Source organism: Nuphar pumila, chromosome 10 (assembly GCF_984573655.1).
Source record: "Nuphar pumila chromosome 10, dmNupPumi1.hap1.1, whole genome shotgun sequence".
In the NCBI taxonomy this organism is placed as follows: Eukaryota; Viridiplantae; Streptophyta; class Magnoliopsida; order Nymphaeales; family Nymphaeaceae; genus Nuphar; species Nuphar pumila.
Window position 1 is genome coordinate 6,357,730 of NC_143258.1, and position 14,502 is coordinate 6,372,231.

At 39.1% G+C, this 14,502-nt stretch overlaps 2 protein-coding genes across 2 annotated transcripts; both read left to right on the forward strand.

The window, feature by feature from the left end:
- Positions 1-3,392, forward strand: LOC149823374 (sugar transport protein MST4-like). The gene is made up of 4 exons (XM_090019937.1): positions 1-139; positions 249-568; positions 1,547-2,173; positions 2,937-3,392. Exons 1-4 carry the CDS (start codon positions 1-3, stop codon positions 3,390-3,392), a joined length of 1,542 nt encoding a protein of 513 aa, XP_089876063.1.
- Positions 3,393-11,088: 7,696 nt separating this feature from the next.
- LOC149823375 (sugar transport protein MST4-like) lies at positions 11,089-14,446 on the forward strand. Its single transcript, XM_090019938.1, has 4 exons — positions 11,089-11,227; positions 11,337-11,656; positions 12,601-13,227; positions 13,991-14,446. The coding sequence occupies exons 1-4, from the start codon at positions 11,089-11,091 to the stop codon at positions 14,444-14,446; spliced, it is 1,542 nt and encodes a 513-aa protein (XP_089876064.1).
- The last annotated feature ends 56 nt before the right edge of the window (positions 14,447-14,502 follow it).

Here is a 14,502-nt window from a genome sequence, read left to right on the forward strand (position 1 = left end):
ATGCCTGCAATAATAATAGACGGGCCAGGATCTGGCGGGTCAGTTGAGTTTGAGGCCAAGTTTACCTTCTATGTCTTCATATGCGGAATCATGTCAGCCTTTGGAGGTCTCATGTTTGGTTATGATATCGGAATTTCAGGTACCAACAAGTTTTTTTTTTTGACATAAGTTCTTGTTTTTCAATCGCCAACGGCTTGGATAATCATGAAAAGACAGGATTGAGATCCTTCCATTTCTTGGTTTTGTAGGTGGGGTGACATCCATGGATGATTTCTTGATCAATTTTTTCCCAAAGGTCTATACCAGGAAGCATGAAGCAAAGGAGAACAACTACTGCAAATATGATAATCAATACCTTCAACTCTTCACGTCCTCCCTGTACGTGGCCGCCTTGGTCTCTACGTTCTTTGCTTCCTACATCTGCAGGAAGTATGGAAGGAGGCCCACCATGAGAGCAGCTTCATTCTTCTTCTTGGTTGGGGTTGTTCTCGATGCAGCTGCCATGAATCTCCCCGTGCTCATCATTGGAAGGATTTTTCTTGGAATTGGAGTTGGCTTTGCTAACAATGTACGTTGTTCATGCCCCCATTACTTTCCTTCGTGCCCATGTTTGTTCTTCTTATTATTGGTTATAATGGTTTTCTGCAAGTTGCCAACTAGTTGTCACCATTGTCACTTGAATTTTAGATTGGTCCATTAAGAGAGAGAGAGAGAGAGAGAGAGAGAGAGAGAGAGAGAGAGAGAGGATTTAATCACACGTATTTAGTTTCTTCTTGCACGAGCATAATCTTAGGCTGTTTGTGTTTGACTCATTAAGGATAAACCCCTGATCAAGCTCAGCTAGTGAGATCATCATGAGTTGACCTGAGCCTGAGCTCATTATGAGCTGATCAAGAGTTGGTTCGTTTCATAAATAAAAAGTTTGTTTTCTCAAGTCTTTTCTAAAAATTGATAATACATGTATAAAACATACAAAAGTTGTGTATGTATACATGTACGTATGTGTATAACATATAAATTATATAATATACAAAATGAGCCTACACGAGATGAGCCGAACTTCGCCTGCACATAGTAGAGTTGGATACCTGGATACCTAAAGAAGCTATCTTATAGCACAGCTCGCCGAGTCCAGTTCCTGAGCTGAGCTGACCTAAAAAGTGAGTTGCTAATCTTGTTTTCTAGCTCCATCACCTACTAATCTGGAAAAGACAACATAAGATTGTCTTTCCTATCCACTATGGAATACCTACATTTAGGTTTTCTTTTTAACCTTCTGTTTCCTTCTATGTTTTCTTCTGTTGATCATCTTCTCATACGGTTCGTTTGTTGTTTATATTTTTCTAACCTTTTTCCTTTTCTAAATTTTCACCACAAAATTTGTTGACTCTGTCAATTTTTATTACTCTGCCGTCTCTGTATTTGAGACAATTCTTTCTACCGTTGATCTGAATATATATATATATATATATATATATATATATTACTTTACCTTGAAAAAAAAAAAAAAACTTAAACCATGTCTGCCTTGGAAAAACAAAAACAGGCCGTGCCACTCTTTCTATCAGAGATTGCGCCAACCAGGATTCGTGGGGCCCTCAACATCCTCTTCCAGCTCATGATCACCATCGGTATCCTCATCGCCAACCTTGTCAACTACCGCACCACCACCATCCACCCTTGGGGCTGGCGCCTCTCTCTCGGTGGCGCCGGCATCCCCGCCATCCTCCTCGGTTTGGGCTCCCTCTTCATCGCCGAGACCCCCACCAGCCTCATCCAAAGGGGCCACTTTGATGAGGGCAAAGCCACTCTCGCCAAGATCAGGGGCACCGTCAACGTCGACGCCGAGTTCGCAGAGATCTGCCGCGCCTGCGAGGCCGCCAACCTCGTCAAGCATCCCTTCAGGAAGCTGGCCAACAGAAACAACAGGCCTCCTCTCGTGATAGCGATTCTGCTGCAGGTCTTCCAACAGTTCACCGGGATCAATGCCATCATGTTCTACGCGCCTGTCCTCTTCCAGACCATCGGCTTCAAGAATGATGCATCCTTGCTGTCGTCTGTCATTATTGGAACCATCAACGTTCTCTGCACGATGGTCTCAGTTATCTCGGTTGACAAGGTTGGCAGGAGGGGTTTGCTCCTAGAATCCATTGTTCAGATGCTAATCTCCCAGGTATGTAAACATGTGCTGCAATAATAACAATTAAAAACTTCACAAATGTGCACAACATACAAAAAAAACTTTTAAAGTACACATGAACAATGCCTATTTTTGGACAATATACAAAAAACTTGACAGCTAAAAAAGTAACGTTCTTATGTTGGAGAAACATGATATCAAATAAACCTTTTTCAAACACATCTACACGGTCAGATTGAGCCCACATATAGTTTGTACCTGTGATTTTCAGCTCATTACCTTCATTAGTGCCAAATACTTACCCTTCACAGACTTCTTTTTTCTTGTTTCATACTAATTTTTTTTCTAAAGCCCCTTTAGATGCACTTCATTATTAAATACCTGTGGGTTTGCTTGTTCTATAATGGAGGAGGGAGGACCAGGTGAAATGCGTTTGCAGCCGCACCTAATCACCCACCATCTTTGGGATACAGCATGTCAGCTGTGGGGCCCAACAACAAATGGTGGTTCATCAGGTGCAGCCGCACACTTAAAGTGTGCAATGTGACATTGCACCTGATCTCAATTCATGACCTTGGAGCTACATAGGATGATGTCATGTTTTGCTTTTCTTTTTTTTTAAAGATTTTCTAGATAAAAGAGTTCTCACACAACCAATCCAATAAATGAAGATCTACCATCGATCAAAATTGTGTATGTCCTTGGAAAGAATAAAAAAAAAACTCTCTATGCCAATTTTCTCATGCCAAAGACTCTCAATTTTTGTTCTTGAACCATACATGTTTCTGCCTTGCAGGGTGCAATAGGGACCATCCTTTGGATCAATCTCAAGTCTACAAACTCCCTAGACCACAATGTAGCAATTGCTGTGGTCTTTCTAGTATGCCTCTTTGTGTCCTGCTTTGCTTGGTCATGGGGCCCACTAGGTTGGCTCATACCCAGCGAGACCTTCCCACTGGAAACAAGAGCAGCAGGTTACTCCTTTGCAGTGAGCTCCAACATGCTCTTCACATTCATTATAGCTCAGGCCTTCCTTTCCATGATGTGCCACATGCGTGCTGGGATATTCTTCTTCTTCGCTGCTTGGATCATCGTCATGGGCCTCTTTGTGTTGTTCTTTTTGCCGGAGACTAAAGGCATCCCTATCGATGAGATGACTGAAAAGGTATGGAAACAACATTGGTATTGGAAGAGATACATGGATGATGAGGATGCCAACTCTAAAGTGCACGTAAAAGCTACTCACCTTTGATGAGAGGAATACATAAAAAGATACTTGCATGGAAGGCACCGCGAACAAGCTTTTCTGTTGCATCCCTACTCACCAGAGATACCGTTGCTGTAACAAAACAGAAAGATAAAGCTGATCAACACGATGATAGTTTAACAGTGGTGGGTGGTGGAGGGGGGCGGGGGGTGATGTTGATCAAGAGCAAGAACGGTGGTGTTGGGAGGAGACTATGGGAGTGACAATTGTTGATGATACAAGATGATGATGTAATTGTAATGTATATGATGATGATAAAAGGATGGGCGATTTACAACTTGACACCTAAGTTTTCTACACCATTTAAAATGTCCTACATTTTGAATTGTTTTTTTAATACGCCTATGTTTTGAATTGCTACTAAATGCATTAAAGCTTTATTATAATTAACGCGGGCAGGTTATATGTTCCCCCCAAAAACACGCGTACAATGCGTGCTTTAGAGTCCCCACTGAGCATTGTGTGGCGCTCAGTGGGGTGTACCGCAGAGCTGTACACCACCGTACATCCTGCAGGCTGATGTACGGTGGTGTACAATGCCCCCGTACAACCCACTAAGCGCCACGCGACGCTCAGTGTGGGAACCCCGGAACACGCACCGTAGCTACAATGCGTGTTTCGGGGGTGCACACGCAACATCCTCTCCCAAAAAAGCATCAAGTACAGTTTTGGCATTAAATTTATAACGAAATCATTTACATTATATTCTTTTGACATGGAACCCTCGTGGAGAACAACATCGTTTAATGGGTCTGCCCGCTGTTGTGGTAAACCCTGGGCAACACCCAAGCTCTTATGGAGCCCACCAGTTAAAGGCACCTGCATGCCCGGTGGGAGTCGAACCAAGGATGATGGGGTCATCACCTTCACCCTAAGCCCGGTGTCGCACGAGCGACCCAAGTGGGTGTTATTATAAACTCTCAAATATGACAATATGATTGCAAAGATTTTATTAGCCACTTTTTTTTATTCTCATTCAAACTTTTTTTTTTGGATTGACAAGTTAGGTTTAGGCTGCTTCCAACAACATTACAAATTGCATATTATAATTACATTTCAAATCTTATTTCATAAAGGAAACCAGTATGAAGGTTTATCCTTTCAAGCCTTATCAATGCCCAAAACCCCTAATTTAGTTTGTTGCCTTGGAACACAGTTACATTCTTTAAGGATCCATTTGCAACAAAATTTATCTAGCTTAAAGAAAAGTTTCACTGAATTAAAATTAACCATATCCGACCAATATGAACAACATCATGTCTCATGGACTCCACAACCACCTTTTGCTAAACGGAATCTATCAACTATTGACACCACTGAACCCCTGGTTGAAAACTGGCTCATTCAAATGGATTCAATTCAAAATCGGAATTGGCTGATTCCATGAATCATTTTGAAAATCGATGCAAGGCCAATCGTGGTATAGAAAACAATGATTTGGATAGAGGGCTATGCAGGAATGCCTGAAGTTATGACATTACAAAAACACCCTTGCATTTGTTTTGGGATCTTCAAAGAATTGCTATAGTTTCAGGATGGATTCACATGGTCTTGGGCTCTAAATACTGGAATCAAAACCACAACCACCTCAACATCGTGTTTCAGAATTCAGAAATGTTTTGATTGGGTGGCTTTTTTTTTTTCTTCTTCTTCCTCGACCTAATAAAGATCATTTAATGCAAATTTGTAAATGAGAATAAAAAATGCGAAGGTAAGGACATTCACATCAGACATTTGTGAAGGCCGGCCATACATTTACGGACATACATACTAACTTTATAAGTTTTTAGTTAAAGAAAGATTGTGCGTGGTGGTAATCCTAATTCAAGAAATTCCTGGTCTCGCAACTTTTTTGCCTATATATTTATTTAAATATGCGTAATCTAACCAAAAAATGTGTTCAATGCAATCTATTTGCTAGGAATTGACTTTTAGAATTTTTTTTTTTGAATAACCTTGATGGTAATTACTTTTGGCACCATTCCTTATTTTGTCCGAAACTACAAAAATACGTCCAACATGGCCAATTCTTTAATCAAAATATGCCAAACATGACTGCTTAATTTTTTTCTAACAGTTACCATCTTATCGCCAAACAAATTAGATGCCTTGGTTATGTAATTATTGCCTGAAAAAATCAAGCACAAGGTAATTTTTGCCCCAAAAAATAAGGCACCATGTCAGTTGTCACCAGGAGAAATCAGGAACCAAGTTGTCTAAAAAATCAAATGCCTAAAATTTTTGAGTGACAAAGGAAAAAAATATCAAGTAAACAGTAAATTGGTTATGTTCATTATATTTTTTAACTTTTTGTTAGCAATGGTATTTCAAATAAAAATGAAGGTCATCAACATCATTTCCCATTTTTTTAATGAAAATTATGATTTTATGAGTTTTAACGTTATTAAACTTTTAAACCATTGATTTTTTAGGCCTTATAAAAAACCTGTTCACATGTCACAATCAGATAATTCAAAACCCTATTTCTACTAAACAGACCAACAAGGTCACCTTTATAAGATGAATTAAAAAAAAAAGTACCAAAAGGTTGAAAATTAATGTTGTCCACACCTTTCTACCATTAGGAGGAACTATCACATTTTTTGAGAATTTTTTTTAGTGGCTGATCATGTGTGCAATTCATTGCCGGGGATTCGTCTCACAAGGCATTCAACATTACTGTCATCTCTCTCTTTATCAATCCAATAAATGAAGATCTACCATTGATCAAAATTGTGTATGTCCTTGGAAAGAACAAAAAAAAACTCTCTATGCCAAATTTCACATGCCAAAAACAATTTTTGGCTTTGAACCATACATGTTTCTACGTTTCAGGGTGCAATAGGGACCATCCTTTGGATCAATATCAAGTCCACAAACTCCCTAGACCACAATGTAGCAATTGTTGCGGTCTTTCTAGTATGCCTCTTTGTGTCCTGCTTTGCTTGGTCTTGAGGCCCACTAGGTTGGCTCGTACCCAATGAGCCCTTTCCCCCGAAAACAAGAGCAACAGGTGACACCTTTGCAGTGAGCTCCAACATGCTCTTCACATTCATTATAGCCCTGGCCTTCCTTTCCATGATATGACAGATGCGTGCTGGGATATTCTACTTCTTTGCTGCTTGGATCATCGTCGTGGGCCTCTTTGTGCTATTGTTTTAGCCAGAGACTAAAAGGTTTCCTATCGATGAGATGACTGAAAAGGTATGGAAACAACAGTGGTATTGGAAGAGATACATGGTTGATGCGGATGTCAACTCTAAAGTGCACATAAAAGCTACTCACCTATGATGAGCGGAACACATAACAAGATACTTCAAAGGCACCGTGAACAAGTTTTTTGGTTGCATCTCTACTATTAGTATTTTAGTACTTGAGATATTGTTGGTGGAATTAAAAAGAAAGATATGATAGTGCCACAATGGTGGTGATTTTGGTGGTGAGGAGAGAGTGTTGTGTCTTCACCCCCGAACACAAATTCGTGTGTTCGGGTGTGTATGGGGGAATATATTGGGACCCACGATAATTCATATGCCAATGTTACCCATGATGATTTTATAATAAAATAACATATAAAAAAGATAAATTACATATAAAAAAGATAGATATGCGTTTGACAAAAATGTCTTCTCGTAATATAGATATGCATTTGATGGAAATGTCCTCCCATAAATAGCTTTGCACATTCCCGCGAGTCCAGGTTCTCGCCTTGGTTTTTAGCTTGTGTTACAACACATTGCCGCCTTCTCGTTCCTGCCTTGTGTTACAAAACATTCCTGGTTTCATTCCTACCTCATGAAGATAATTATAACTTGATCGACTGGTTCGATCATTGGTGGGCATCATAGGGGGATTTGTCGGCCATCTCTTTTTACAGTCTTCTCTTCTTCATTTTTGTTTGGCAGTATGAAAAAAAGCAATGAAGCACAAACATTCCAACAAGTGCCATTAAGGCATCGTGAGTAAATTTTCATGTCATCATGCTGTTATTGAAGAACGTATGTCATCGTGAGTGCCATTAAGACGTTGTATTGTTATTGGAGGTGGATGTTGGCTTTTCGACGGTTGGAAAATTGAAGATATTTGTAAGATGCTGGGACCTGTTGATAAGAATGTTTGGTTACAGATGCAAGAGAGGGCCTCTATCCCATCCGGCATCGTCCATTCACTCAGTATATGCAATATAACATAAATCGTGGTTGTAGTAACATGTTACCGATTTGTGAGATATTGTTTTGTTTTTTAATATCGATTTGTGAGCTATTATGCTGAATTGTCATATTGACTTGTAATATATTATACAATATGTATATCGATTTGCAAGATATTTTGTGTTTTCTAGTATTGATTTATAAGATAATTGTAGCATGATTTTAAAACGTCTGCATGTGGAATTCACATTATTGCGCACTTGCGGTGGCGATTTGTGTATTCAAATCGCTGCTCATTTAGCGATTTCTTTTGAAATCACTTTACAACGTCGTAGATACAATTAAATTGCTATCACGCGAATCACTATCATCAATACACATATACGCTAAATCGTTTCTTTTATTGGCATGGTAAATAACTCTATGCATAGTATAAAAAAATAACAAATCGCTGTTGCTTTTATACTATGATTCATTTAATCGTTTCTTTGACTTGCTTAACTAATCAATATTCGTTGTTATATGCACTTTGAATAAATCATAGTAACCACGTGCGCAGGATAGTAACAATTGATGTCTTGTTTAAGACAGTGGTGAGATTTTCGTTTAGTTGTAGTAAAGATGATGCATCTCAATCATTGGAAAGTTATGGAGAAGTCAACATCTGTACTAATGATGCACCTATAGAAGTGAACCATAATCATCTATAATCATTTGCACCATAGCGAAGCAAGCACATATATTTTGCATCATAGACGAGGAGTGATGCTGATGACCATCTATTTGATCTATTCCTACCGCGAGACCCTCCATCGTTTGTAAAGCATCTTTCGCAGTTGAAAAAATATCTCCCTAATCTTCGATATACTTCATGACAAATATGTTACAGTCGTGCGGGTCCATCAACTCTGCCTGTAGAAACATATCGATGATGATGAGATCCCATACATTCTGCAGCTTCATCAGCTCTGCTTCGAAGCTTTCTGAACTAGCAAGCTAGATTTCATGCGCACCTGAAATGCATTCGAAGCACATCACTATTTGGACGTGGGGGTGATGTTGATGATGATGTTTGTTTTTTTGATGATGATCGCCATGTATTGTATCTAAGCCAAACCATTTGTCAGGATGTATTGTAACTAAATACTCATATTTTTTATAAATGAATATGGTTGTAAATCACGTCGATTTGTATTTATAAAGTTATCGCGATAACGATATGTCTTTATTTGTCTTTGTGAACGATATCGATATGTAATATCGCAATTTACTTATATCGATTTGCAACTGTTACTAAAATATTGTTTTAGTATAAAACTTAAATCAGTATTAAGTTGTAAAAGGATTTATATTTATGAAGTTACCTCGATTTGTACTTTACTAAGTCTAAACATCATGTCGATTTATTTATTGTTTTTCTTTTCTGCCTTTTATGGATCAATTATTGTGTAAATCGTGATAGAACTTATCGTTCATATAGACAAAGCTCGTAAAAGAAAATCGCGATAGGACAAATCATTCTTGCTTTATGTCTGTGGCTGTATAAATCATGATAGAACACTTCTTCTATAAAAAATAAATCGCGATTTGTTATAGAAAGAATTATATAATTATAGAATGTTACGTTACAACAAAGAATTATAACTGATTGCAAGCCAATCGATATCAAGCAAATAGCAATAGGACATGACCTTCATACGTACAAATCGCGATAGGAAGACAAAGCTCTTGAAAGCAAATCATAATTTACAAAGTACACAACGCTAAATACTTCTTCAGTTTTTATTTATGAAGGCCGAACATTACAACGATTTATTCAATGGCACTTGGTTTAGTGAAACTCATATATCTTAAAAAATCAAATTCTTTCTATTTTATTTAGAAAATCCGATTTTATGGCATGTTTCGGGTCAAGATTCAACACTTCTAGATCAGATCCCTTAGATTGGGATCCATTTGAAGTTCAAATTTGTGGTCACTCGAATCATACCATGAGGAGCAACTATCACATTTTTTGAGTTTTTTTTTCCGTGGTTGATCCTGTGTGTGTTCATGGGCTGGGGATTCGTCTGACAAGGCATTCAACTTTGCTCTCATCTCTCTCTCTCTCTCTCTCTATATATATATATATATATAAATGACTTTTTTTCAGCCTTTAATATAGAAAGCACTGTGGGACGCCGCAATGTGCAATGTTTTTTATATACTTTTTTATGCGTAAACAAATTTGCCACTTAATCTAAGGAGGACGGAGCACCTCCTGGTGGTTCAAGGGCCAGATGTCAAACCCTGTCTTTCAAAAGAATTTTGGGAGACTTGGCGATCCCAGGATAAAATCACTATCATTTGATCCAAAACCGCAAGGATGGCAGTCGGTCGTGAGTGGAATGTTTCATCGAAAGAAATCCTTGAGTGGTACTAATCCAACATGTTTACCAGAACCGGCCGATGCGTACCATTTTGGCAAAAAATCGATAGGGTACTGACCTGAATCGGCTATTTTTGAATAAATGAAAATATATAAATTTATTTTTTAATATTATTGTAATACTATTTTAATGGTTTTAACACAAAATAATTTTTTTTTTCTGTTTTTTAACTGATTCAGAATGACTCACTCAAGAATCCGTATCGGCCGATTCACCTGAATAGTTGGCCAAGCTATTCAGATTCGATACCCATACTAACATGATCGGATATGAATTTCCCTTGGTTCCCGAAGGCACACAGAGCACATCTGGTCGCATGTTGATTGGACAATCTTTACAGGTGGTACCAGAAAGCTACCTATCAGTCGACAAAATCACTTACTAAAGATACCAATGTATCAAATTTTATTCAATATCCAACCGAACTACTCTCTTTAGTTAGATTTGTAGTGCGAATTTTGCTACCGAATCTGACAGATATCTAGATTTTGAGGGACATCCATATCCACTTATTACATGTAAACATTGGGATATATTATGAGCCTTCAAATATTAATCAGACTTTGACTCCGATTAGCCTATATTTGGTAATTAGTAGGATATCATAATCACCATATCCAGTCCAAGTCTGAACTATATACGTCCCTAACACGGAATGACATTGTCATTCAAATCAAATTACCGAAAAACTGAAAAAGTGCAGCACAGATAAAGGATAAGACAAACCAACAATAGTTACAAGTGGGTATTGAAAACACTGTAAAGTCTGTACTATCAAACTTTTAGATTGGTGGTGTTCTGGATAAATTATTCATGCTTGGGGTTGGATCTTCATTGACCTCTCTTGTTTATGAAACTAATGAATCTATTATTGGCAAAGTGACAGCAAATGGCAAGATTCATCCAGAAAAAACATCACATTGACACTATTAATAGAGTCCCAGTTGGTAATCCCAATCCTATATTATCTATATAATGATAAGAGTAATCTCCACCGCCATTATGATATAATATTGAGCCATTCTTACTTCTGCCTTTGTCTTCTTCCTCATTCTCTTCTTTTTTCCAACCTCTCTCTCTCAAGAAAAGTAAAAGTAAGAAATGCCTGCAATAATAATAGACGGGCCAGGATCTGGCGGGTCAGTTGAGTTTGAGGCCAAGTTTACCTTCTATGTCTTCATATGCGGAATCATGTCAGCCTTTGGAGGTCTCATGTTTGGTTATGATATCGGAATTTCAGGTACCAACAAGTTTTTTTTTTTGACATAAGTTCTTGTTTTTCAATCGCCAACGGCTTGGATAATCATGAAAAGACAGGATTGAGATCCTTCCATTTCTTGGTTTTGTAGGTGGGGTGACATCCATGGATGATTTCTTGATCAATTTTTTCCCAAAGGTCTATACCAGGAAGCATGAAGCAAAGGAGAACAACTACTGCAAATATGATAATCAATACCTTCAACTCTTCACGTCCTCCCTGTACGTGGCCGCCTTGGTCTCTACGTTCTTTGCTTCCTACACCTGCAGGAAGTATGGAAGGAGGCCCACCATGAGAGCAGCTTCATTCTTCTTCTTGGTTGGGGTTGTTCTCGATGCAGCTGCCATGAATCTCCCCGTGCTCATCATTGGAAGGATTTTTCTTGGAATTGGAGTTGGCTTTGCTAACAATGTACGTTGTTCATGCCCCCATTACTTTCCTTCGTGCCCATGTTTGTTCTTCTTATTATTGGTTATAATGGTTTTCTGCAAGTTGCCAACTAGTTGTCACCATTGTCACTTGAATTTTAGATTGGTCCATTAAGAGAGAGAGAGAGAGAGAGAGAGAGAGGATTTAATCACACGTATTTAGTTTCTTCTTGAACGAGCATAATCTTAGGCTGTTTGTGTTTGACTCATTAAGGATAAACCCCTGATCAAGCTCAGCTAGTGAGATCATCATGAGTTGACCTGAGCCTGAGCTCATTATGAGCTGATCAAGAGTTGGTTCGTTTCATAAATAAAAAGTTTGTTTTCTCAAGTCTTTTCTAAAAATTGATAATACATGTATAAAACATACAAAAGTTGTGTATGTATGTATGTACGTATGTGTATAATATATAAATTATATAATATACAAAATGAGCCTACACGAGATGAGCCGAACTTCGCCTGCACATAGTAGAGTTGGATACCTGGATACCTAAAGAAGCTATCTTATAGCACAGCTCCCCAAGTCCAGTTCCTGAGCTGAGCTGACCTAAAAAGTGAGTTGCTAATCTTGTTTTCTAGCTCCATCACCTACTAATCTGGAAAAGACAACATAAGATTGTCTTTCCTATCCTCTATTGAATACCAACATTTAGGTTTTCTTTTTAACCTTCTGTTTCCTTCTATGTTTTCTTATGTTGATCATCTTCTCATACGGTTCGTTTGTTGTTTATATTTTTCTAACCTTTTTCCTTTTCTAAATTTTCACCACAAAATTTGTTGACTCTGTCAATTTTTATTACTCTGCCGTCTCTGTATTTGAGACAATTCTTTCTACCGTTGATCTGAATATACACATATATATTACTTTACCTTGGAAAAAAAAAAAAAACTTAAACCATGTCTGCCTTGGAAAAACAAAAACAGGCCGTGCCACTCTTTCTATCAGAGATTGCGCCAACCAGGATTCGTGGGGCCCTCAACATCCTCTTCCAGCTCATGATCACCATCGGTATCCTCATCGCCAACCTTGTCAACTACCGCACCACCACCATCCACCCTTGGGGCTGGCGCCTCTCTCTCGGTGGCGCCGGCATCCCCGCCATCCTCCTCGGTTTGGGCTCCCTCTTCATCGCCGAGACCCCCACCAGCCTCATCCAAAGGGGCCACTTTGATGAGGGCAAAGCCACTCTCGCCAAGATCAGGGGCACCGTCAACGTCGACGCCGAGTTCGCAGAGATCTGCCGCGCCTGCGAGGCCGCCAACCTCGTCAAGCATCCCTTCAGGAAGCTGGCCAACAGAAACAACAGGCCTCCTCTCGTGATAGCGATTCTGCTGCAGGTCTTCCAACAGTTCACCGGGATCAATGCCATCATGTTCTACGCGCCTGTCCTCTTCCAGACCATCGGCTTCAAGAATGATGCATCCTTGCTGTCGTCTGTCATTATTGGAACCATCAACGTTCTCTGCACGATGGTCTCAGTTATCTCGGTTGACAAGGTTGGCAGGAGGGGTTTGCTCCTAGAATCCATTGTTCAGATGCTAATCTCCCAGGTATGTAAACATGTGCTGCAATAATAACAATTAAAAACTTCACAAATGTGCACAACATACAAAAAAAACTTTTAAAGTACACATGAACAATGCCTATTTTTGGACAATATACAAAAAACTTGACAGCTAAAAAAGTAACGTTCTTATGTTGGAGAAACATGATATCAAATAAACCTTTTTCAAACACATCTACACGGTCAGATTGAGCCCACATATAGTTTGTACCTGTAATTTTCAGCTCATTACCTTCATTAGTGCCAAATACTTACCCTTCACAGACTTCTTTTTTCTTGTTTCATACTAATTTTTTTTCTAAAGCCCCTTTAGATGCACTTCATTATTAAATACCTGTGGGTTTGCTTGTTCTATAATGGAGGAGGGAGGACCAGGTGAAATGCGTTTGCAGCCGCACCTAATCACCCACCATCTTTGGGATACAGCATGTCAGCTGTGGGGCCCAACAACAAATGGTGGTTCATCAGGTGCAGCCGCACACTTAAAGTGTGCAATGTGACATTGCACCTGATCTCAATTCATGACCTTGGAGCTACATAGGATGATGTCATGTTTTGCTTTTCTTTTTTTTTAAAGATTTTCTAGATAAAAGAGTTCTCACACAACCAATCCAATAAATGAAGATCTACCATCGATCAAAATTGTGTATGTCCTTGGAAAGAATAAAAAAAAAACTCTCTATGCCAATTTTCTCATGCCAAAGACTCTCAATTTTTGTTCTTGAACCATACATGTTTCTGCCTTGCAGGGTGCAATAGGGACCATCCTTTGGATCAATCTCAAGTCTACAAACTCCCTAGACCACAATGTAGCAATTGCTGTGGTCTTTCTAGTATGCCTCTTTGTGTCCTGCTTTGCTTGGTCATGGGGCCCACTAGGTTGGCTCATACCCAGCGAGACCTTCCCACTGGAAACAAGAGCAGCAGGTTACTCCTTTGCAGTGAGCTCCAACATGCTCTTCACATTCATTATAGCTCAGGCCTTCCTTTCCATGATGTGCCACATGCGTGCTGGGATATTCTTCTTCTTCGCTGCTTGGATCATCGTCATGGGCCTCTTTGTGTTGTTCTTTTTGCCGGAGACTAAAGGCATCCCTATCGATGAGATGACTGAAAAGGTATGGAAACAACATTGGTATTGGAAGAGATACATGGATGATGAGGATGCCAACTCTAAAGCGCACGTAAAAGCTACTCACCTTTGATGAGAGGAATACATAAAAAAATACTTGCATGGAAGGCAACGCGAACAAGCTTTTCT